The sequence below is a fragment of the Aotus nancymaae genome, unplaced genomic scaffold, assembly GCF_030222135.1.
Source record: "Aotus nancymaae isolate 86718 unplaced genomic scaffold, 86718_ANA_hifiasm-v0.15.2.pri h1tg000025l, whole genome shotgun sequence".
NCBI classification, from domain to species: domain Eukaryota; kingdom Metazoa; phylum Chordata; class Mammalia; order Primates; family Aotidae; genus Aotus; species Aotus nancymaae.
Genome location: NW_026988438.1, coordinates 22438842 through 22464135, shown reverse-complemented (window position 1 = coordinate 22464135; position 25294 = coordinate 22438842). Strand labels below are relative to the sequence as shown.

General features: G+C 36.6%; 1 protein-coding gene across 5 annotated transcripts in view; it reads left to right on the top strand.

Annotated features, from left to right (window-relative positions):
- CROT (carnitine O-octanoyltransferase) overlaps positions 1-23997 on the top strand; it is a 50567-nt gene extending 26570 nt beyond the window's left edge. For 3 of the 5 annotated variants that reach the window (XM_021674232.2, XM_021674233.2, XM_064380433.1), the window contains exons 10-19: positions 714-815; positions 5345-5428; positions 5510-5617; positions 5853-5983; positions 15703-15826; positions 16693-16771; positions 16862-16955; positions 17081-17200; positions 17406-17500; positions 22704-23997. In XM_021674232.2, coding sequence (XP_021529907.2) covers positions 714-815; positions 5345-5428; positions 5510-5617; positions 5853-5983; positions 15703-15826; positions 16693-16771; positions 16862-16955; positions 17081-17200; positions 17406-17500; positions 22704-22762 — 996 coding nt within the window. In that variant the 3' untranslated portion in view covers positions 22763-23997. The remainder of the gene's footprint in view (positions 1-713; positions 816-5344; positions 5429-5509; positions 5618-5852; positions 5984-15702; positions 15827-16692; positions 16772-16861; positions 16956-17080; positions 17201-17405; positions 17501-22703) is intronic. The other 2 variants (XM_021674234.2, XM_021674235.2) reach the window with 2 other exon arrangements.
- The last annotated feature ends 1297 nt before the right edge of the window (positions 23998-25294 follow it).

Here is a 25294-nt window from a genome sequence, read left to right as displayed (position 1 = left end):
TAGCAAGGAAAGTGTTTTGTTTTGTTTTGTTTTTTTTTTTGGAGAATCACCAAATTTCTTTTTAATGAAGAATACATTTTAATGCAGAAGATATTTTAATGCAGTGTTGTTCAAACTTTTTTGACTACAATTTGTAGTTACAAATATATTTAGATTGCAGCTCACATGTGGATATGCATGCAAACACATATATAAAATAGGAGTTTCACAGAACACTAATTACTTTTATTATCTGCGAGGTACCCTCATATTTCCAGTCTATTTTATTCTCCTTTCTTGTAAGGACTATTAATTATGATGCACTGAATTGATTTCATGATCACTAATGAGCCAAAGTCTATAGAGTTTGAAAAACAGGGTTAGTAGGAAATGAATTCTTAAAATATTTCCTCCTAACTAGACTTTAATGACTAAACTTTTATCAAGATCTTTTGTACTATGTAAGTTACAAAAGCCTTTTCCTCTCAATTCTATGTCCTGTAAACATTCATGCATATTGTACCAGCATTTTCTTTTCTGGTAGGATTTTCTTGAGATTTTGAGAAACAGCTAAAGTCAGGGACAGAAATATTCTCTCTTGAGTATAACTATATTATTTTATTAAATTTGGTTGACCTGAAGAGGAATGGTGAGAAGATACATGTATTTAAGATGTAAATTCTTACAAACCAATATTAAACCCTTTTAATTTGGAAAAATTAAATTTATTTTAGATTACTGCAGCCATCTTTATTGGAGATCCAACAGTACGCTGGGGTGACAAATCCTATAACTTGATTTCCTTTTCTAACGGAGTATTTGGCTGTAATTGTGATGTAAGTAAACTACTGAAATTTTTTTCTCTTTTGATCTTTTAGGTTAAATTAATGGCAATAAACCATAAATACTTGTGCTGTAGAACAGTATAAGTGAACACTAATTTAGTTTTATGGCACTTCGGTGAAAAGTTTAGTTATGAATTCTCAGTGAAAGTAGAGTATAGGACAAGTTATTTTCTTCTGTCGTAAGGCTGACAGTTTGTTGTGTACTGTATCTGCAAAATGGAATTTGCATATAATATTTACATAGTATAAGCTCTTAAAACCTAGTATTACCTGCTTGCTGAGAATACCTATTTCAAAAGGTATTATATGGCATTATGTATTGTTCTATGCACAGAGCAATGCATATGGATATATTTCTAGAGTTCAAGATTCACCTAGTAACTAGGTAACTATTTTCCTAGAATGACACATGATCTTTGGAACACTATTTAGACTGTGGATATTAAAATGGCAGTTACTACTATTTATGACCTTTTTCACAAAAAATAACTTCTTGTTTCTCTTCTGTTCTCCTCCCATGGACGTCTACTAGCTCTGTGTACTACCTGTCTGATAGCCATTCAGGAGGTCTATGAACCAAGACAAATTTTTATAAAAGGGTTTAGGGCTGGGCACTATGGCTCATGCCTGTAATCCCAGCACTTTGTGGGGCTGAGGCAGGTGGATCACGAGCCCAGGAGATGGAGACTGGTCTGGGCAACTTCATGAAACCCCATCTCTAAAAAAAATTTAAAAATTAGCCTCACATGGTTGTGTGTGCCTGTGGTCACACAAGTGGGAGGATTGCTTGAGCCTGAGAGGTTGAGGCTGCAGTGAGTGGTGACTGGGCCACTGCACTTCAGCCTCGGCAACAGAGTGAGACTCTATCTCCAAACAAACAAAGGGGTGGGGGTTAGTAGTTGTATTAATCCATATTCAGGTTTAGGTGATAGAAACTTAAATCAAACTGGCATTAGCTTGAGGATAGATTTGTTGTCAAGGGGTGTAGCTAAATTTGGGTAAATCTGACTTCAATGTCCAGATGCTTTCATTAGAAATCTCTCCCTATTTTTTGGTACTGCTTTCCTTTGTTTGGCTTCATATTTAGATATGAATGTGATTGTTGCACCAACAGTCTCATGTCTTCATAGCTCTCTTCATAGCTTATTGACTCCCAAGGGAAATAGGCAGCTTCTTTTTTTCCAACGGTTCTGGCAAAAGTCCTGGAATAATCCTCCTCGGTTGTGATTGGCCTGTGTGAATCATGTGCCCATACTGGGGAATCAGGGGATGAGCCTGGCCTGGGTCACATGCCCAGCCTTGGAATCCAGTGGTAGAATCAGTCTCATTCAAACCACTACAGAGTGGTGTTTGGTTGCCTAAAGAACAATAAAGTAGCTGTTATTTCAGAACAAGGTGGATTGTTTGATTAATAGGTACTGAAAGTAAATGTCTATTAGAATATCTCATTAGAGCTGCAGTAAAAGATTGCCATGAGTCATTTTGAAGATGTTCTCTTCACTCTTCCTTTGAGTCTACTGTTGACAGAATACTTCTTGTTAATTGCCTCAGTTTTCTTCTCTTCAGCTCCTCATTTGATTCTCCATGCCCTTCCTCAGTGTGGTTTATCTCTTAACATTCCCTGAAAACTACCCTTTGTAAGGTGGTTAACTGCCTCCTGGCTTCTTCCTTTGATTTCTCTTTGACCTGTCTGCTGCAATCGGTAACCCTTCTTCCCCTTACCAGTATTTTCCTATCTACTGATTCTGAAACTGACCTTAACATTCATCACACTTTTCCCTCTCTGACCACTTTCTTCCCTGATTTAAATGGTTTTATTGACCATTGTTATATATGTAACTTGCAGTTATACTTTTCTAGCTTTTAGCTATTATTCTCATTTGAGAGTTGTGTTTCATTATATATTAAATTGTTTAATTTTGGATGTTACATTTTTACATAAGAGTAAGTCAATCTTATTAAGAATAACTCATCTTGCTTTCCGTCCCTCATCCCCAAGCCCACCAAAAGACACCTTTTGCTAAACCGATTTTTACTAATAGCACCAGTATCCTGCTGTTCACACAAATTCAGGGTGAAAATAATTTTGATAATCTTGTCTGTCTCTGAATAAAGAATATTGGGCCCATAATGAGCATATCTCTCAGCACAGCTGAGATGTGTTTTTGTAGTGTGTGGACATGTTTTATGTGTGTGCATTAACATGCATATATTTATGAAATTGATCTAATTATCTCCACCTGATAATTTGTTTTAAATTCCATGTAGGTTTCCCTTCTAACTTAAGATAATTATGGAAGGTGCAGTTTAACCCATGTAAATCATCATTAGTGAAATACATATGCTGTAGGCCAGGCATGGAAGCTCATGCCTATAATCCCAGGACTTTGGGACACCAGGGTGAGAGGATTACTTGATTCCAGCCGTTCTGCACCAGCTTGGGCAACATAGTGAGACCCTATCTCTACGGAAAATAAAAAAAAGTTAGATGGGCATGGTAATGCATACCTATACTCCCAACTACCTGGGAGGCTGAGGTGGGAGGATCACTTGAGCCTAGGAGGTCCAGGTTGCAGTGAGCCATGGTTGTACCACTGTACTCCATCCAGCCCAGGCAACAGAGCAAGACCCTGTCTCAAAAAAAAAAAAAAAAAAAAAAAAGAAAGAAAAAGAAGTATATGTACTATAATATAAAGCTTATTTTACCCTAAAGCTGTGTTGCTCTTCCATAATTATAATTGGTTGAATATATACTTTTGTGATTATATTAATTCCATTTCTTTCATATTTTATAATTCTCAAGTCAAGTACATTGTCTTCTCTATATTGTAGGCTTTACTGTAAGGCTTTGCAGAGGGTCTTTAGTTAATAATAACAATAGTTACTAATTATTGCTGTGAGCCAGATCCTTAGTAAGCACCATATTAGTAGTATTAAAATTATTTTTCACAGCAGCTGTATGTATATATGCATTATCTCTACTGGGGAAATGAGGCAGTTTAATTTGAAAGCAAAGTAACTTTCTGACTGTTGCACTGCTAGGAAGTAGCAGAGTTTGAATTCAGAACCAAAACCTCCATTCTTAAACACTATGTCAACACATATTACCTCTGTATAAGTGCAAGAAATGAAAGGTAAAAATTATGTGAACAAATAAAGCATGAGGATAGCATTGGAATTTTATATTTCCTGACTTTTCTTGAGATTATTAGCTTTCCATCAGGAGATGGGTGCTTAGAATTATAGCTCAAAGATTAGCCAGGCATGGTGGTGTGTACCTGTAATCCCAGCTACTCAGGAGGCTGAGGCAGGATAATCACTTGAACCTGGAAGGTGGAGGTTTCAGTGAGCTGAGATTATGCCACTGCACTCCAGCGTAGGCGACAGAGTGAGACTCCATCTCCAAAAAAAAAAAAGAAAAAAAAGAATTATAGCTCTACTTGGAAACTGGTACTGTTTGTCTTAGATGAAACAATATATGTGATAATATCTGAAAATTCTTTGTAAAATTGTGAAATACCCTACATTTGTGAGAGTCTTGTTATGTGTGCTATTGCTGGCAGAAGAACTACTCAGGCATCTTATACTGACGTCCCTCAAGAGCCTTTCCTGATGTTGTTGTTGCCTGATTGATAACAATAAATTGTGTTTATAGGCTCCACTGGGCCATGATACAGGCTACAGAGCTGTAGTGTTAGGGTGACATTTAAGACACCTAATTACTCCTCTGAAACTGGGCCCATATCTTGAGACTTCCCTTCTTTCCTTCCCAAGCTCGCAGTGTCCCATTCAGATGATGAATGATATCTGTGTTTAATATAAAGTGGTAACAGTCACAAGGAGCCATCTGATGTAACTCTAATCTAAGGAATATGGGGAAAATATGGGCAAAAACTTTGTCCTTCAAAGTAAATGATGGGAAAATTCACAAACTGCAATTTCTTTCTCTAAATATTGTTGGCAAACCTGAAACACCCCTGTAACATCTAGCTTATCTTTCCCACATTTCTTAAACTGAGAATTATTTCTGTCACATCTGGACGCTCATATAGATAAAACACACAAAATGGATATGCTTTCTAATATTAACCTAAGTGGCCTATGTCCTTACCTAAGTTCATGCCCATCCCAAATGCTTTCAGATAGGCTGCCATACCCATCTGCTTTTCCACCCTGTTCTTACAATTCCAGAACATCTTCGTATTGCATATATAAACTTGCTTTGACTTCTAGTAAAAATAGCAATTTCTCTAGATTGTTCTTATGTTACGTTATACACCCTCATGACCCCAAGCCCCACCAGGAGCCCTACTAGGGGCTTGCAAATTTAAACAATTTTTTTTTCCAAAAAGTAAAATAGAGCAGTTACTAAACTGTAGGCAATCCCCTATCTTATCAGGAGGTGAGGCATTTGATGACTCTATTATCTGTTAAGAATGGAGACAAGGTGAAAATAAAATATTGGGTCAAGTTTTAAGTTGATATAAAGTATTCAGAAATCTTGTGTATTCTCATTTTAGCATGCTCCTTTTGATGCAATGGTTATGGTGAACGTCAGTTATTATGTGGATGAGAAAATTCTTCAGAATGAAGGAAGATGGAAGGTTTGTTCGAATAAATATTTCATCCTTTTTTCTCCTAATAATTTTATAGATAAAATATTTTTAAGTCTTTCCTATTTTCAGGGTTCAGAGAAGGTACGAGATATACCACTTCCAGAAGAGCTCGTTTTCACTGTGGATGAGAAAGTATTAAATGACATCAACCAAGCTAAAGCCCAGTATCTCAGGGAGGTATATTTTTTCACTTTTCTCTTAAATAATAATAATGCTTTTTTCTTTTAACAACCATATATAAAAATTTAACTGTCATCCACGCATGTCTGCATAAAACATTTTAAAATTAAGCCTTTAACACCTTTAATTCTTTATGTCTGATGATTACTTTAATGCAGATGATAATTTGGTTATCTTCAGTATATTCTCCTTAGATGATTTTTCACCATTCTCATTTAATTCTTCTTGTTAGGCATCTGATCTACAGATTGCAGCTTATGCCTTTACATCTTTTGGCAAAAAGCTAACCAAGAAGAAGATGCTTCACCCAGATACATTTATTCAGCTTGCACTTCAGCTGGCCTATTACAGACTTCATGGACAGTAAGGACCTTTTATTTTCTATTTTCACAGTCCAAGGGTATATCTTTTTCATAACTATTTCATCCTAACTCCTCAGTGTTTATGCTCACTTTTTTTCCAGCTGGTACTGTATCCTATTTGTACTTCCATCATCAGAGTATTTAGATTTCCGATTGTGGTGGTTTCAGTGTATTTCCTTGATACTTTATCACAGTATCTACTTGATAACTTTTGAAGTGTCTATTCTCACCTGAAAGAGGATTGGTCATTCTTTGGCATTCAGATCACTTAGTTTTCTTGCAACGTCAATTTTCTGATGGGTTCATGAAAAGTTGTGATTTTATAAATGATCCAGCCTTTACTCATTTTTAGAATAGGAGTGACATTAATGTTGTGACAATATATCCTAAGAAGAAGTGGAAGTCCCTCAATCTTGCTTTTTTATTGATAAATAAGTGATCATTGAACATATTTATCAGGTACATGTGATTTAATACATGCATAAAATGTGTAATGGTCAAATCAGAGTAATTGAGATATTCACAATGAGACATCACCTCACCCCAGTTAAAAATGAGTTTTATCGAGATAGTCAATAACAGATGCTGGCAAGGATGTAGAGAAAAGGGAACCCTCATACACTGTTGGTGGGAATGAATTAGTACAGGCACTACAGCAAACAGTTTGGAAGTACCTCACTAAACTGAAAAAATAGAACTACTTGAGATATATATCCAAGATCCACCTGCCTTGGCCTCCCAAAGTGCTGGGATTACAGGCATGAGCCACTGTGCCTGGCCCACATTTTCTTTATCCATATATTTATTGATGGACACTTAGGTTGATTCCATATCATGACTATTGTAAATAGTGCTGCAGTAAACATTAGAGTGCAGATAACTCTTTGATATGTTGATTTCCTTTCTCTTGGATATATACCTAGCAGAGGTAGGTATATATCCAGATTGTACCACTCCACTCCAGCCTGGGTAACAGCAAGACTCTAACAACAACAACAACGAAAAGATCATTTGTCCATTTTAAATCAGATAAATTTGTGTGTTGCTATTTTTTAAGTTCTTTATATATTCTGATTATTAATTTCTTGTGAGATAGTTAGTTTGTGACATTTTCTCCCATTCTCTGGGTTGTGTCTTCACTTTGCTGATTGTTTCCTCTGCAATGCAGAAGCTTTTTGATTTAATATGATTCCATTTTCTATTTCTGCGTTGACTTCCATGCTTGTAGGGTATTTCTCAAGAAATGTTTGCCCAGTACAGTGTCCTGGAGAGTTTCCCCAATGTTTTCTTTTAGTAGTTTTATAGGTTCAGGCCTTATATTTAAGTCTTTAATCCATTTTGATTTGAATTTTGTACGTGGTAAGAGATGGTGATCTAGTTTTATTTTTCTGCATATGGATACACATTTTTCCCAGAACCATTTATCGAAGAGCCTGTCCTCTCCCTAATTTGCCTTTGTTGAAAAGGAATTGCCTGTAAACACGTGGATTTATTTCTGGGTTCTCTATTCTGTTCCATTGGCCTGTATGTCTGTTTTTATGCCAGTACCATGCTGTTTTGATTACTATAGCTTTGTGGTATAGTTTGAAGTTAGGTAATGTGATGCCTTATGCTTTTTTTTTTTTTCTGCTTAAGATTGTGTTGGCTATTCTGGGTCTTTTGTGGCTCCATATGAATTTCTGTATTTTTTTTCTATTTTTGTGAACAATATCCTTGGTATTTTGATAGGAATTGCATTGAATCTGTAGATTGCTTTGGGTAGGATGGACATTTTAACAATATGAATTCTTCTAATTAATGAACATGAGCTGTCTTTCCATTTTTTGGTATCCTCTCTCTTTCATTAGTGTTTTATCAAATGTTTTCCTTGTATAGGTATTTTTACTTTTTTGGTTCAGTTGATTCCTAGGTATTTTATATTTTTTGTAGCTATTGTAAATGGGATTGCTTTCTTGATTTCTTTTTCAGATTGTTTACTTTTGGCATATAGAAATGCAACTGATTTTAATATGTTGATTTTATATCTTACAACTTTACTGAATTTGTTTACCAGTCTAATGGCTGTTCGTTGGAGTCTTTAGGTTTAAGTATAAGATCATGTCATCTGCAAACAGGCTAATTTGACTTTTTCCTTTGCAATTTGAATGCTGTTTATTTCATTCTCTTGCCTAATTGCTTTGGCTAGGACTTCCAATACTGTGTTGCATAAAACTGGTGAAAGTAGGCATCTTTGTCATGTTCTAAATCTTAGAGGAAAGGCTTGCAATTTTTCCATGTTCAGTATGATGTTAGCTCTAGATTTGTCATATGTGGCTTTTATTGATTTCATGTATATTTCTTCTTTACTGAGTTTGTTGAAAAGTTTTTTTTTATCATGAAGGGATTTCAATTTAATCAAATGCTTTTTCAGCATCTATTGAAATGATTACATGGTTTTTGTTTTTTATTCTGTTGATGTAATGTATCATATGTTGAACCATCTGAATTCCACTTAATCATGATGAATGATCCTTTTTTTTTTTTTTTGAGACAGAGTTTCACTCAGGCTGGAGTGCAGTGGCACAATCTTGGCTCACTACAACCTCTGACTCTCTGGTTCAAGCAACTCCCTGGTTCTCCTGCCTCAGCATCCGGAGTAGCTGGGATTACAGGCATGTTCCACCATTCCTAGCTAATTTTTTTGTATTTTTAGTAGAGACAGGGTTTCTCCATGTTGGCCAGGTTGGTCTCGAACTACTGACCTCAGGTGATTCATCTACCTTGGCTCCCAAAGTGCTGGAATTACAGGCATGAAGCATTGCACCTGGTTGTTGAATGATCTTTTCAATATGCTGTGGAGTTCAGTTTGTTAGTATTTTGTTGAGGATTTCTGCATCTGTGTTCATCTAAGATACTGTTCTGTAGTTTACTTCTTTACTTGTGTTCTTGTCTGGTTTTGGTATTAGGATAATGCTGGCTTCACAGAATGAGATCAAAAATATTCTGCCCTCTTCAGTTTTTTGGAATAATTTGAGTATAATTGCTACTAGTTCTTTTTTAAAATGTTTATTAGAATTCAGGAGTGAAGCCATCAGGTCCTAAGGTTTTTCTTGATGGGAGACTTTTTATTGCTTCAGTCATACTACTTGTTATCAGTCTCTTTAGGTTTTCTGTGTCTTTATGTTTCAATCTTCGGTTGTATGTATCCAGGAATTTATCCATTCTTCATAGGTTTTCCAATTTGTTGGCATATAGTGACTCATAATAGTGTCTAATGATCTTTTATATTTCTGTTGTATTGGTTACAATATCTCCTTTCATATCTCAATTTACTTATTTGAGTCTTTTCTTTTTTGCTTATTCTAGCTAAAGGTTTGTCAATACTGTTTATCTTGTCAAAAAACTAACTTTTGCAGCTCTCGTAGAAGTTCAGAATGCTTAATATTGTGGACTGGGAGTGTCTACAACAAAAAGGATACCCTGGCTGTGTGGGAAGGCTGCTAGGGCTTCATGGCCTTGTGGACTCATGGAGCATGCTTCCTACAGCATGATACTGCTAAACAGCCTATCTGATTTGGTGTCCTTTTTGGCTGAGATGAAGGGTGATCACTGAGTTTTGTTCATTGGGGATTGCTAGTCCCATCTCTACCCTTTGTTTCTGGCTGCCTCTAGAATTTTTTACCCTGTAGGCAAAGATGCTTCCCTTAGGATGAAGCAGGAATGATTTTTCTGTGCAGGAACTCAACATGGAGATAAAAGTGTCTGTCTGCCTTGATCTCACTTCTTTTAGTGTAGTAATGTGAGCCAATGGGAGTTTTTCCACATGGGGCCTGGCAGCTTGAGGGAGGGGTATCATGGATGAAGAGGTCTGTTTCTTTTACCGTCTACTTAAAGTTTTTTGCTTCTCTCTGCCCCCCCGGGATCATCACAGCCTCCATTTTGGTTTCTGGGATACTCCTGAGGATAATTGGTACTGCATAGTTGTTTTGGTTTTCTGTGCGGAAGAGTGAAGCCAGATTGCTTCTACTTTGCCATTATGGTAACATTACTCCTCTCAGTTTTGTTTTCTTATCCGGTCTGAGAATATCTGTCTTTAAATATGTTATTTAGATCATTAAATTCAATATAATTATTAGTGAAGTTGTGTTTAAGTCTACCATCTTGCTCTTTATTTCCTAGTTATCCCATCTGTTCTTTTTTCTTTTTCTTTTGAATTTTTAGAGCTTTTAAAAAATTACTTCATTTTATTTCTAACATCAGCTATACTGTTTTTTTTTTAAGAATAATTGACTTACTTCAACATCATGGCGGGTAGGGACCCCCAAACCCCCAGTGCATTAGAAAATCCAAGTGTGAATTTTGACTCCCCCGCAAATTACTAATAGCCTACTACTGACCAGAAGTCTTACCAATAACATAAATAATGAACACACATTTTATATATGTATTATATATTGTATTCTTACAATAAAGTAAACTAGAGAAAGGAAAATTTTGTTAAGAAAATCATACGGAGGCTGGATTTGGTGGCTCATGCCTATAATCCCAGCACTTTGGGAGGATGAGGCAGGTGGATTGCTTGAGGTCAGGAGTTTAAGACTAGCATGGCCAACATGGTAAAACCCCATCTCTACTGAAAATACAAAAATTAGCTGGGTGTTCTGGCGCATGCCTGTAATTCCTGCTACTCGGGAGGGTGAGGCAGGAGAATTGCTTGAAACCAGGAGGCAGAGGTTGCAGTGAGCCAAGATTATGCCACTGCACTCCAGCCTGGGCGACAGCACGAGACTTTGTCTTAAAAAAAAAAAGAGAAAAGAAAATCATAAGGAGGAGAATTTGTATTTACTATTCATTAAGTGGCTAATCGTAAAGGTCTTCAGCCTCCTCTTCACCTTGAGTTAGGCTGAGGAGGAGGAGGAAGATAAGGGCTTGTCTTGCCATCTCAAGGGTAACAATTCCCATTTGAGTAAATCTTTGTTGTTCACGGATCAACTGCGGTTGCAATAAGGTTTACAAAATACTTTTTAAAAAATCATAATCTACACAGTCAAATAATATTTTCCATTTTAAGTATAATATTAGAACCTTAAAATAGAATACCTCTATTTCCTTCTCCCATTCTTTGTGCTGCTGTTATCATATGTTGTACTTCTACATGTGTTATAAACACAACACCCTTTAATATATTTGTGTTAACCAGTCTGATAATTTTTAATGTGGTAAAATATATATAACAAAATTTGCTATTTAAACATTTTTAAGTGTATAATACAGTGGCATTAATTACATTCATAATGTTTTACAGCCTTCATCACTATTTTCAAAATTTTTTTGTCACCACAGACAGAAACTTTGTGCCCCTTAAGCAATAACTTTTCCATTCCTCACTTCCTGGTTATGTCTAATCTTCTTGTTTCTATGAATTTGCTTGATCTAGATATTTCAAATAAGTGGAATCTTACAATTTATCCTTTTTTTATCTGGTTTATTTCACTTAGGATAATATTCTCAAAGTTCATCCATGTTGTAGAATCAAAACATCATTCCTTTTTATGCTGAATAACATTCTGTTACCTGGATGTACACCACATTTTGTTTATCCATTCATTTGTTGATAGATACTTATGTTGTTTCCACCTTTGGGCTATCGTGAATAACGCTGCTATGATCATTTATATGCAAAGTCTCTTTCAGTCCCCATTTTCAAGTCTTTTGAGGAGTGGCATTGCTGGTTTGTATGATAATTGTTCGTTTAACTTTTTGAGGAACTGCCAAACTATTTTTTATTGTAGCCATACCATTGTACATTTCCATGTCCTTGCCAACACTTATTTTCCCTTTTAAAAAAAAAAAAAATTGTAACTATCCTACCCATTTGTGAAGTGGTATAACTCCTTGTGGTTTTGACTTATAATTCTATAATGACTTATGATGTTGAATATCTTTTCATGCGTTTTCATTGTTCATTTATTTATCTTCTTTGACAAAATGTCTATTCAAGTCCTTCACACATTTGTTAATTGGGTTGTTACTCTTTTTGTTTTAGAATTGTAGGAGTTCTTTATATTTTCTAGATATGAAACCCTTATCACATGTATGACTTGAAAATATTTTCTACCATCGTTCGGGTTGTCTTTTTCGCTGTCATAATAGTATCCTTTGATGTACAAAGTTTTAAGCATTTATGAAGTTTATCTCTGCGTTCCCGAGAGGCCGGCACGTCTGCCGGGGACTCTTGGCCAGCAAGAGGGTTCCAACCTGAATAGGGGAGTGCGCGGGAAGAAAAGAGAGAGAGAATAGCGAGGTCTGGAGGGCTGAGTAAGCGACTGCTCAAACAGCAAATTTATTTTGCACACAGTTAGTATATATATCTTTGTCCTACTTCATTTGCAGGAACAGACACCATTATCTCATACATCAAAGGGAACAGAAAGTCCTCGGGATACAAACTTAGGCAGCAGATAACACAATAGTAAAATCACATACATAATCAGATACGATCAAGTCGTCCAGGTGGGTCTCATTATCAGTTTGGGGAAACCTAAAGTTAAAAAGTTAACTATCTATGCAAGGCACCAGAGAGGCAGTAAGCCTGTTATCTATGCAAACAGCAGTCACAAGAACAAGCACAGGACCCAGCAAATGGGTAGACAAAGTCATAAAATGCAGAAACAAAAAATAAACACAATGTCTTCTCAGACCACATAGGTATCACCTCATCGTCTAGCAAAGTTGTTTTTAGATATCCTTTGATCTCAGTTTAACTTTCCCAGATCTCGACTGCCTCCAACGGGAAACTGTGTCCGGGCTCAAGCTCACCATATGGTGAGGCCCAATTCCGAGGGGCTTCACATGGGAGCAATCCCCACATTTATCTAGTTTTTTTTTTTTCTTTTGTGGCTTGTGCTTTCAGTGTAATATACAAGATATCATTGCCAAATTCAGTGTTGTGAAGCCTTTTCCCTGTGTTTTCCTCTAAGATTTTTATAATTTTAGCTATTACTTTAGGTCTTTGACCCATTTTTGAGTTAATTTTTGCATATGGTATAAAGTAAGGATCTGTATTGGAGTTATTCAGAAAAGCAGAACCAATAGGCTTTTAGACATAGTGAATTTATTTTATACTTGATAAACTACAGTATTCTGCAAATATAGCTTTTGTTTGTAATGGGAAACCAAAAACTTTGTGTTACTCATTTTATTGCAGTATTCACTTTATTGCGGTGGTCTGGAACTGAGCCTACCATATCTGTGAGGTATGCCTATAAATGGACCATGTTTTTTCAGTTCAGTCTACCAATCTCTTTGATTGGAGAGTTACATTTGAAATTATTTACATTTGAAATAATTACTGACAAGGCAGAACTTACTTCTACCCTTTAGTTATAGGTTTTATTTAGGTGTTATATGGTTTTTGTTTCTCAATTCCTCCATTACTACTCTTTTTGTTGATTTTTTAGTATGCCATTTTGATTTATTAGTTTTCTTTGGTGGGGTCATGTTTGCCTATCCTTGTAGTTCTGCATTGATGTCTGTGCATTTAAAGGAGTCACTTCCAATTTTTATAGACTTGTTTCAGCAGGTAAGGACTTTCTCCTGCCTGTTCCCTGGGTGGACAGGACTGCCTCCAGAGCTGCAGTTGAGTGGGCTGGAGCCAGGTCATGGGACTGCTTATGTGTTAGACAGTCAGCAGGCCTGTTATGAGAGTGCAGTTCATCATGGCTCCTGCCTGGTCCCTGGACAGGTGGGACTGTCTCTGGGACCACCATTGAGTAAGACTGGAGCTGGATAAAAGGGCTGCTTCTGTGTCCACAGTCAAATGCAGTTTTCATGGGTCAATTACTGGGAGAGCAGGTGGATGTGATACCCTCCAGGTCCCTAGACAGATGGGACTTCCTCCAAGACTACAGGCAAGCAGGGCTGGAGCTAAGTCTCCAAGGTACCTCACTTCAAAGAGTTGCTCTTCTCTCCAGATCTTGGCCCTCATATCCTGGCTGCTTTAACAATTGCCCAAAGTAATTTATAGATTCTGTGCTATCCCCATCAAGCTACTATTGACTTTCTTCACAGAATTAGAAACTATTTTAAATTTCATATGGAACCAAAAAAATTCCACATAGCCAAGACAATCCTAAGCAAAAAAAACAAAGCTAGAGGCATCAAGCTACCTGACTTCAAATTATACTACAAGGAATCAAAACAGCATGGTACTGGTACCAAAGCAGATATATAGGCCAATGGAACAGAACAGACACCTCAGAAATAATGCCAAATATCTACAACCATCTGATCTTTGGCAAACCTGACAAAAACAAGCAATGAGGGAAGGATTCCCTATTTAATAAATGATGTTGGGAAAACTGGCTAGCCACATGCAGCAAACTGAAACTCGACCCCTTCCTTACACCTTCTACAAAAATAAATTCATTTTGTTTTCTTGGATTAAAGACTTAAATGTAAGACCTAAAACCATAAAAACCTTAGAAGAAAACCTACACAATACTGTTCAGGACATAGGCATGGGCAAAGACTTGATGACTAAAACACCAAAAGCAATGGCAACAAAAGCCAAAATAGACAAATAGGATCTAATTAAACTAAAGAGCTTCTGCACAGCAAAAGAAACTATCACCAGAGTGAACAGGCAACCTACAGAATGGGAGAAAATTTTTGCAATATAACTATCTGACAAAGGGCTAGTATCTAGATTTAATCTATAAGAAACTTAAACAAATTTACAAGAAAAAACAACCCCATCACAAAGTGGTCAAAGGATATAAACAGACACTTCTCAAAAGAAGACATTTATGCAGGCAACAAACATATGAAAAAAGCTTATCATCACTGGTCATTAGAGAAATGCAAATCAAAACCACAATGAGATATCATCTCATGCCAGTTAGAATGGCGATCATTAAAAAGTCAGGAGACAACAGATGCTGGAGAGGATGTGGAGAAATAGGAACACTTTTACACTGTTGGTGGGAGAGTAAATTAGTTCAACCATTGTGGAAGACAGCGTGGTGATTCCTTAAGGATCTAGAACTAGAAATACCATTTGACCCAGCAATCCCATTACTGAGTATATACCCAAAGGATTATAAATCATTCTGCTATAAAGACACATGTACACATAAGTTTATTGCAGCACTGTTCACAATAGCAAAGATATAAAATTACTGACCCACAATATGTGATATAAAAAATGTATGTGTTTTAAGCCACTTAGTTGTGGGGTGATTTATTACACAGAAATAGGTAACACAGAGTCCTTGATCTTAGTTCCTTCAGAATAAAGTAGAACTATAATTTAAGAAGTTCCCCAGAGTGATATCTGTTTTCCTGGGTGGAGAATGATATAGCAATTTTAGGTGTAAAAATCTCTTACTTTCTTGGTGGTTAGAATTTGGAGTCAAAGAGATCAAATAGAGTGAAAAGTCTCTGAATGTGCGTACTAGGAGGGCTCAAACAGTTATAAAGTCTCGTCTGTTCAGTGTTTCTGTCTCTCTGGACTGCAATGTATATGACCTGACAGCAGCCACGCCTTTGAAACAGCCCACATTATCAGAGTACTTTTTGCTCTTTGGTATTGAAAATAGCCTCTTTTTTATTGAAAGTCTTCAACCCATCTGTGTTAGAGAGCCTAGTCTCTGAACAAAGCTAGCTTTATTAGGCAACTATATCTGTAATGATATTAGAGCATTTTCTTTCTTATGATACACTCTTAATTTTTTCTTGTAGCCCTGGTTGTTGCTATGAAACAGCTATGACAAGATATTTTTATCACGGCCGCACGGAGACTGTGCGATCATGCACAGTTGAAGCAGTCAGGTGGTGCCAGTCCATGCAGGATCCTTCCGCCACTGTGAGTATTGGAAAAGAAAAAAACTAACGAGATTTGTTGAATTGTTCTAAAGGAACGGTGGTTTCTTTGAGTAACTAACTTCTTTGCTTCAATTTTTCTGGATCATTAAAATATTTTGAGACATCTCTTCTGAGGTTTTCAAAGCATTTGTTCATTCACCAGTGAAATGTGTATTTGTAAAGACTAAGGAACAGGGAAGGTGGGAAAAGAAGCCTGTTTGTGTTATTTTCCAGGCAAAGGGTCCTCAGTACTTTACTTATTTCAGTACTTCTAATCTACCTTCAGAACACCACCAATAAGCACAAAACTCCTAACGTGCCATCAAAAGGAAGCTTTTCTTGATGTGGTTGAATGTTTTTGAAATCACAGATTCTTGTTTCATGTACTAAAACCAGGACAGTTGTATGCTTTGTTCCATACTTTTTTTTTTTTAAGCATTTAGACAACAGTGAATTTCCTTCTCACTATTGTTTTAGTATATTTGTTTCTTTAGTTTTGCTAGCTGTGGTTGTATATGAATGCCTGTGTCTTAATTTCATAGAACCACTTTATTGTCATTTTTGTAGTTATGCTTTCATTTTGAAATCTCAGTTGCTTCTATCTTTGTCCTTGTTAATGTCACTTCAGTGCTGCCCCCAAGTTCATATTTTCCTATTCCAGGAAAGAAATAAAAAGCAGGACATACAGAGAAAAATAGGCAATAGAATAATTAAAGAAAATACATAGGAGCGTGTGTTACAGATCTTCCTAGAAATCTTCTTTCCTTTCCCAAATTTCCCAATTCCTAATTACAGTGAGCTTAGGATTTTTTTCTAGTTGGTTTCTGTACAGTTTGTTATTGAAGTGTCCTTTGATTTTTAATACAGCTTCATGAGCGGCAGCAGAAGATGTTACAAGCTTTTGCAAAACATAATAAAATGATGAAAGATTGTTCAGCTGGAAAAGGTACTTATGTTTAACATTTTTCTGACTTAAAAAAAAATCCCTCATGGTGAAATTTTTTTTTCTAACTTCAGATTTGGGGTTTCCTTGTAGGATTTGACCGTCACCTTTTAGGTCTTTCACTCATAGCAAAAGAGGAAGGTCTTCCTGTTCCAGAACTGTTTACAGACCCACTTTTTACCAAAAGGTAATATACTGTAGTATTTTACAACTTCATCAATTGGCTTTTTTTTTTTGGTATGTTAAATGCTTTTTAGAAACAATATAAGCATCTGTAGGCCTAGTAAAATGTTCTTTTATTGTGCTACACAGTGGAGGAGGTGGAAATTTTGTTCTCTCAACAAGTCTGATCGGCTATTTACGTGTCCAGGGAGTGGTGGTTCCCATGGTACACAATGGTTATGGATTTTTCTACCACATTAGAGATGACAGGTGAGGCTTTTCTTTTTTATTCTTACTGTGCTATAGAGTAAGAATAATACTACTTTTGTTATTTAAATGCCTTTCCTACACTATGGTTCTTATATTGCCATCTGTCACTTGCTACATAAGTAACTATTTTTACCGCTTAGGCATTTAATGCATATTCATGTTTCTCTGTCCTGCTTTTGAGACACTTGTCAAATCATTCCCTTAGGTACTTTTATACAGAACACTGTTTGAAGCTGACTCAGCAATCACAGCATCATCCTCAAAATCAGTACACCCGTGAACATACTTGGCTTGCACAAGGTATTTTATAGTAAGCTCAGATAAAACGTTTACATATATGGTGGTTCATGTAGTCACAGTCAATGAGACAGAGAAAAGAGATTGGGTAAATTATATATTTTAAAACATGTTTTACCAATTCAGATGCAGTTCATTTGGGCTGTGTGGAGTCTGACTTATGTTATGGAAAGAGAGAGAGAAAAGATCAAAACCTGGTATAGAAAAGAGTGGTGGAGAACAAGTCAAAATTAAAGTGATAGCAAGGCTTGAAAGGTCCTTATTTACAGTCTAGCAGTCTCTTTACAGGAGACGTTCAAAGCCTAATTGGCTTCATAAAAATTATGTGACTACATTTAGCACTGTGAATAAGAAGAGGGCAGGCTTGGAGGCACTTCAGATAGAAAGTGACAATTGGAATGGTAATATGCATGACATATTTCAGTTTCTAATACAGTTGACTCTCGAACAACATGGGTTTGAACTGCATGGATCCACTTATATGCAGATTTTAAATAAATGAGAAAATTTTCTGGAGATTGAGACAATTTGGAAAAAACTCAAAACTGCATAGATTAGAAATATCCAAAAAAAATCTAAAGTATGTCATGAATGCATAAAATATAGATGCTAGTCTATTTTATCATTTACTACCATAAAATATATACAAATCTACCATAAAAAGTTAAAATTTATCAAAACTTAAATAAACCCTTACAGACTTTATGTAGTGCCATTTGGAGTCAAGAGAAATGTAAACAAATGTAAAGATGCAGTTTTCAATCAAATTGCATAAAACTAACTGTGATACTTACTGTACTAGTGTAATAATTTTGTAGCCACTTCGTTGCCATTATGATGAGCTAAAGTGTTGCAGGTATCTACTTAAAATGCCATATAATGCTAATCATCTCTGCATAAACAGTTTGTCTCTTTAGTAGATCACAAAAAGTGATCTTTTGCAGTTCGATTCTCATGTATTTTTCATTGTGGGTAGTACAGTACTATAAACATTAAATAATACCATGCAACCCCTATGTAGTGCAGCTAGTGATATTGGAAGTGCTCCCAAGAAGCAGAGAAAAGTCATGACATTACAAGGAAGAGTTGATTTGCTTGATACGTATGGTAGATTGAGATCTGTAGCTGCAGTTGTCTAACATTTCAGCATAAATAAAGTCAAAGTAACATTGGAAAAAAAAAAGGAAATTTGTGAAACTGTTTCTGCAGCTACACTGGCAGACGTTAAAACTTTGCATTTTTTGCAAAATACCTTTATAAAAAGGCATACTTACAGACTCTACTATGATTATAGAAAAAGCCAAGTTATTATATGACAGCTTTAAAAGATGGTGAAGGATCTAAAGCTGGAAAATTTAATGCCAGCAAAGGATAGTTTGATAATTTTAGAAAGAGATTTGGCTTTTAAAATGTCAAGATAACAGGAGAACCAGAGGCAGCAGACAAGTTCCCAGACACCATTAAGAAAATAATAGAGGAGAAAGGATATCTGCCTGAACAGGTTTTTAATGCAGACAAATGTGCCCCATTCTGGGGGGAAAAAAAAAAGCCACAAAGGACATTTGTTAGTAAGGAAAAGAAGTGTATTAGTCAGGGTTCTCTAGAGGGACAGAACTAATAGGATATATAGATATAGATATATATTATTATGTATATATATCTAAATAAGAGTTTATTAAGAAGTATTAACTCACATGATCACAAGGTCCCGCAATAGGCCAACTGTAACCGTAGGAGCAAGGAAGCCAGTCTGAGTCCCAAAGCTGAAGAACTAATGTTTGAGGGCAGTAAGCATCCAGCCCAGGAGAAAGATGTAGGCTGAGACGCTAAGCCAGTCTAGTCTTTTCACGTTTTCTGCCTGCTTTATATTCTGGCTGTGCTGGCAGCTGATTAAATGGTGCCCACCCAGATTAAGGGTGGGTTTGCCTTTCCCAGCCCACTGACTCAAATGTTAATCTCCTTTGGCAAGACTGTCTCAGACACACCCAGGATCAATACTTTGCATCCTTCAGTCCAATCAAGTTGACACTTAGTATTAACCATCACAAGAACCAAGCACCAGGCTTTAAGGCAGAAAGGGATAGGCTAACTCTACTGTTTTGAGCAAATGCAATAGGGTTTATGATCAGGACTGCCCTTGTCTGTAAAGCTGTTACTTTGAGCCTTGAATGGAAAAGGTAAACATCAGCTGCTTGTCTTTTAATTGTACATAAGGCCAGGACAATGATAACCCTTTTTTCTGGATTGGTCCTATTGATGCTTTGTCACTGAAGTCAGGAAGTACCTAGCCAGGAAGGGACTGTCTTTTAAAGTTGTTTTGATTTAAAAACAACTGGCCACCCAGAACCCCATGATTTAAACATCCAAGGTGTCAAAGTGGTCTACTTGCGCCCAAATGTCTCTAATTCAGGCTCTACATGAGGGTTCATAGGACCTTTAAGGCTCATTACATTCATGACTCAGTAGAAAGGCTTGTCACCAAGGATTGTGTTCCACCCTGATGGAAGAGAACATCATGAACGTCTGGAAGGATTATACCATTGAAGATGCCATTGTTGTTATAGATGGAAGTCATGAAAGCAATCAACCTCCAAAACAATACATTTCTACTGGAGAAAACTATGTCCAGATGTTTTCACAGGATTTACGACAGAGCCGTTCTAGGAAATTGTGAAAGAGATTGTAGATATGGTCAAAAAAAACACAAAAAAACAAAAGGTAGAGGGTGAAGAGTTTCAAGGTATGGATCTTGGGCCAGGTTCAGTGGCTCATGCCTGCATTTCCAGCAGTTTGAGGCCAGGAGTTTGAAACCATCCTGGGCAACATAGTAAGACCTTATCTTTATTAAAAAATGTAAAAATTCAAGCACTAATAGTCACCACACCAGAGGAATTAACAGGTGACTTGAAGGAGGTGAGTGCTTCTGAACCAGAGCCAAATGACAAGGAGGAAGACAGAGTAGAAGTCGTGCCAGAGCTGACGCCAGATAATCCCACAGAAGCGTTCTGACTATTCAAGACTGTTTTTGACGGCTTTTATGACATGGACCCTTCTATGTTAGGAGCATTGAATCTAAAGCAAGTGGGGCAGGGATTGGTACAATATAGAAACATTTTTAGAGAAATGAAAAAGTCAAAAAGTTAGAAATTACAATGTATTTACATAAAGTTACACTGAGTGTGCCTGCCTCCCCTGCCTCTCCTCTCACCTCTTCCACCCCAAGACAAGACCATTTTATTTTAAATGTATTACATGTTCATTGTAAAAAAAAAAAATTATTAAATATAAAAAATACATAAGAACGAAGTTATCTATTTCTATTACATGGTACAAGATTATACAGTGCTTCCAACCTATAATGTACATAGATTATATATTTATACTGTAAATATTTGTGTCCTTTTTTGAGAATTTTATTCTTGCTTATTATGCTAGGTGAGGTGGCTCATACCTGTAATCCCAGCAGCTTGAGAGGCCAAGGTGGGTGGATCACTTGAGGCCAGGAGTTGAAGATGATCTGGCCAACATAGTGAAACCCTGTCTGTACTAAAAATACAAAAATTAGGTGTGGTGGCACACACCTATAGTTCAAGTTACTTGGGAATCTGAGGCACAAGAATTGATTGAAACTGGGAGGTAGAGGTTATAGTGAGCTGGTATCATGCCACTGCACTCCAGCCTGGGTGACAGACCAAGACTTTTTCTCAGCAAAAAAAAAAAAAAAAAATTTAGTTGGTGTGCAGAAATAACGTAACTTGAATTATTTGTTTACTTATGAAGTAAAACTTCTTTCATTGTTTTTGACACTACATTCATGAATTGTCTGTACATGTAGGAAATGCTGTTTTTTTTTTTTATAATTTAGAAAGATAACTGAAATTTTTTAAAAAATTGACACTTGAGGGCCGGGCGCGGTGGCTCACGCCTGTAATCCCAGCACTTTGGGAGGCCGAGGCGGGTGGATCACGAGGTCAAGAGATCGAGACCATCCTGTTCAACATGGTGAAACCCCGTCTCTACTAAAAATACAAAAAATTAGCTGGGCACGGTGGCGCGTGCCTGTAATCCCAGCTACTCAGGAGGCTGAGGCAGGAAGAATTGCCTGAACCCAGGAGGCGGAGGTTGCGGTGAGTCGAGATCGCGCCATTGCACTCCAGCCTGGGTAACAAGAGCGAAACTCCGTCTCAAAAAAAAAAAAAAAAAAAAAAAAAAAATTGACACTTGAATAAGAATTGTTATTTTGTGGAAAGAAACATATTTAGATGTTGCTGAATCTTTGGGAATTCCATGCCCACTGTAGCTGGAGAATGGCTTGTGATCATGAATCACTAGGTGAAAACAAGGCAGGACTTGGGGGGGTTTCTGTGTATCTTTCAGCAAATATAATCCACTCAGACATTGGTTATATCATTATGTACTGACCAGAGCATGTTTTTATTTTTATTTTTGCTTAATTTAAAGCACATGTTGAAGACAATTTACTCTTTTTTTTAAGTGATGTGAAAATTGCATGGTTTTCCAGAAGCATTACAGTGCACATTTTAATTTTGAGCTTAATTCCTATTTTGCTATAGAAACTTCTCTCTGAAAAGTGGAAGACTAGCTCTAAGTCAAGCTTCTCTCCTATTTACTTCAGCTTCCTGCAGCTGCTTTTCTCACTTGCCAGATCTGGAATTTCTTATTAGGAGTATCCAGAGAAAGATGGAGGAAGGCATGACTTGATCCCAAGAGTTTCTCTCCTTGACTCTTCAAGAAATAGCCTTTCTCACCTGTTACCCTTCTTCCCTCCACCCTTTTTTAACTTTCTTCAATAACTATACTCTTTAAAACAGTTCAGATTTCACTGAAATCTGTAGCATGAATTCATATTCCAACTCATTCCAGTAGCACTTTAGAAAGGACTTTTTTAGGAAGAAGGTTTTTTGTTCTGTTTTAAACACAATAAAACCTAGCTCCAGAGCACTGTAGGGCTCTAGCTAATTTGTTCCCTTTGTCCCTAGGCTCTAGTCATCTAGTGAATGAGGTGTTCCTTAGCATTATCTACAAATAGGCTTTACCTTCAATTGTGTCAGGTTACATTTACCTAATGTCAGCAAGACTTCACATTTCATATATGAATATCCAGATGAAATAAAGTCCTGGATGTATTCACCGTCACTATTTGGAGGCTTTTGTGTAATCATTAACCATTATTTATGCTTCACAGGTTTGTCGTGGCCTGTTCAGCCTGGAAATCCTGCCCAGAGACCGATGCGGAAAAGCTAGTTCAGCTGATTTTTTGTGCTTTTCATGATATGATACAGCTGATGAACACTGCTCATCTTTAGAGATGAATCATCCATTAAGCACTTACCAAACCGTATTATTAAACTGGGTTCAGGGAGTGGGTTGGTAATATGAGATGGAAAGGAATGTTGACTTGCTCTCATTCCTTTAACAAGTTAAGGGAACTTGTTAAATATAGAAATTAATAGAATCATGCTCTCTCAATTTATTCTGCCATAGAAGGTAGAAATATTTTTAAGTTTCCTCTGATGCAGCAGCAATGCAAATTATAATATAGTGAATATAGAACTATGCAATATTTAAGATAAACTTCAACAATGCAAGTCTACAAATTTTAACAATGCAATTCTTACTCTAATTTTTCAATATTTTTGTTGGTACTTATATGGGTTATAAATCCTCTCTCTGGACATCAATGTAGAGCCCATCTTTCAAGCACTTTAATTTTTTTTTAGCTGCCAACGGGTATGAATTGCAATATTGTATGCTAATTTCTCTACAATCAATGCCTTCTACATTCACCACAGGGATACAAGCCTACTATGTTTGATGGGAAAGACCACTACAATTTAATGGTGATCTAAAAACTTTTTTGGCCTGGGTGCAGTAGCTCATGCCTACTATCTTAGTACTTTGGGAGGCCAAGTTGGGAGGATTGGTTGAAACTTGAAGTTCGAGACCAGCCTGGGCAACAGGGTAAGGCCCTGTCTCTACAAGATCAAAAAATTAGCTGGGCATGGTGGTGTATGTGTGCCTGTAGTCCAAGCTACTTGAAGGCTGAGACAGGAGAATTGGTTGAGCCCAGGAGTTTGTGGCTGCAGTGAGCAGTGATGCAGTGAGCAGTGCTATAGCCTGGGCAAGAGAGTGAGACCCTGTCTCCAAAAAAATAAAAATGAAAAATAACTCTTTTGAACAAACAGACAAATTAGGTAGTTGTATGGAGATGTATACCCTCTAACACACACACATAAAACCATAACATATAATACACAATGAAAAGAATTCACTGTATTATAATCAGTTTTGTGAATATAAAAATAAAGCATTTATATTTAAACTTGTTATAGTGATTTTTAAAGGATTAATGTTGAATCAGATTATCAGAATTTGTTTTTTTCTCCTTGCTGTTCAATTTTGTAGTTTTTACTCTCAAAAAATGAAACCCTCAAAATTATATAGCTTCTTATGTTTGAATAAATGATTCATTCCTGTTTGCTTTTCTTGTGCTTTTTGACATCAGTTATACATTGCTGTGTAATTAACCATCCAAAACTTAGTTTCTTGTATCAGCTCATTATTTCTCATGACTTTGTCAGGTGATTGATAACAGCTACTAGACAGTTCTAATGCTGGTCTTGCCTGTGTTAAGATCATCTCACCCACTATCTGGAAATTTGGTGGCTAGAACTCTCTCTCCCTACATGGTCTCTGATCATCCATTATCAACACTGAGTTTCCTTACTTGGTAGGGGGAGTGTTCTGAGAGGTGCAGGTGAAAATTGCAAGGTCTCTTGAGGTCTAGGCCCTAAAGTCACATGACATCACTTGGCTGCATTTTGTTGATTAAACAACTCACAAGGGAAGTCCAGATTCAAGGAGTGGGGAAAAAATAATCTCTTGATAAGAGAAAGTCACTTTGTAGAAGAGTGGGCACAGAGGGCATGATTATGGGGTACTATTTTTATAGCAATCTGCGAGACATTTTAATATATAAGGATTACATCATACTCAGTATACTGATTCTATACATACCTTTTAAAAAACGTGTTTTTATGTTCTGAATTTGCTAAGACTGGTTTATTACTAACAGTTAAGCCCTTCACACTGTGCCAGCCTCTGTCCTGAAAAGCACCAGTACTATTTCTCTGTGAAAACATTCAGTGTTGGCTTCTGTGACATCTGATACATTTCTTCATGGTTGATATAGAAAAGGAAGATGAGATCTGAACTGATTTATTCTCACTCTAGTGTAAGATTATAAACTAGATAGCAAGAACATTTAGAATCATTTGGTTGGTTATAAATACAGGTTGAGCATCCCAAATCTGAAGATCAGAAATGCTCCAAAATCCAAAACATTTTGAGTGCTGACATAAGGAAATGCTCATTGGAACAGTTAGGATTTCTGGAGTTGAGATGCTCAGCTAGTAAGTATAATGAAAATATTCTGAAATCTGAAACATTTCTGATCCCAAGCATTTTAAAGAAGAATACTCAACCCATAATGTGTAATAAGTCGGGTATTTTGGAAACTGCATCACCTGCACAGAAATTTCCTCTCACTCATACCTCACCACTTTTCCTACCTTACCTGATGTGAATAATCACCTAGAGTGCATTTTAAAAAACCAATTCCTGGGCCCTAACCAACACTTACTGAATTTTTTTTTTTTTTTAATAGATGCCCCATGATTCCTGTCAGACAAGTTTGGGAATAATTATGCAGAAATAGGTTGAACACTACTTAATTTAGGTCACTGCAGAAATGTACTTTTTGCCCCAGTTTTGTCT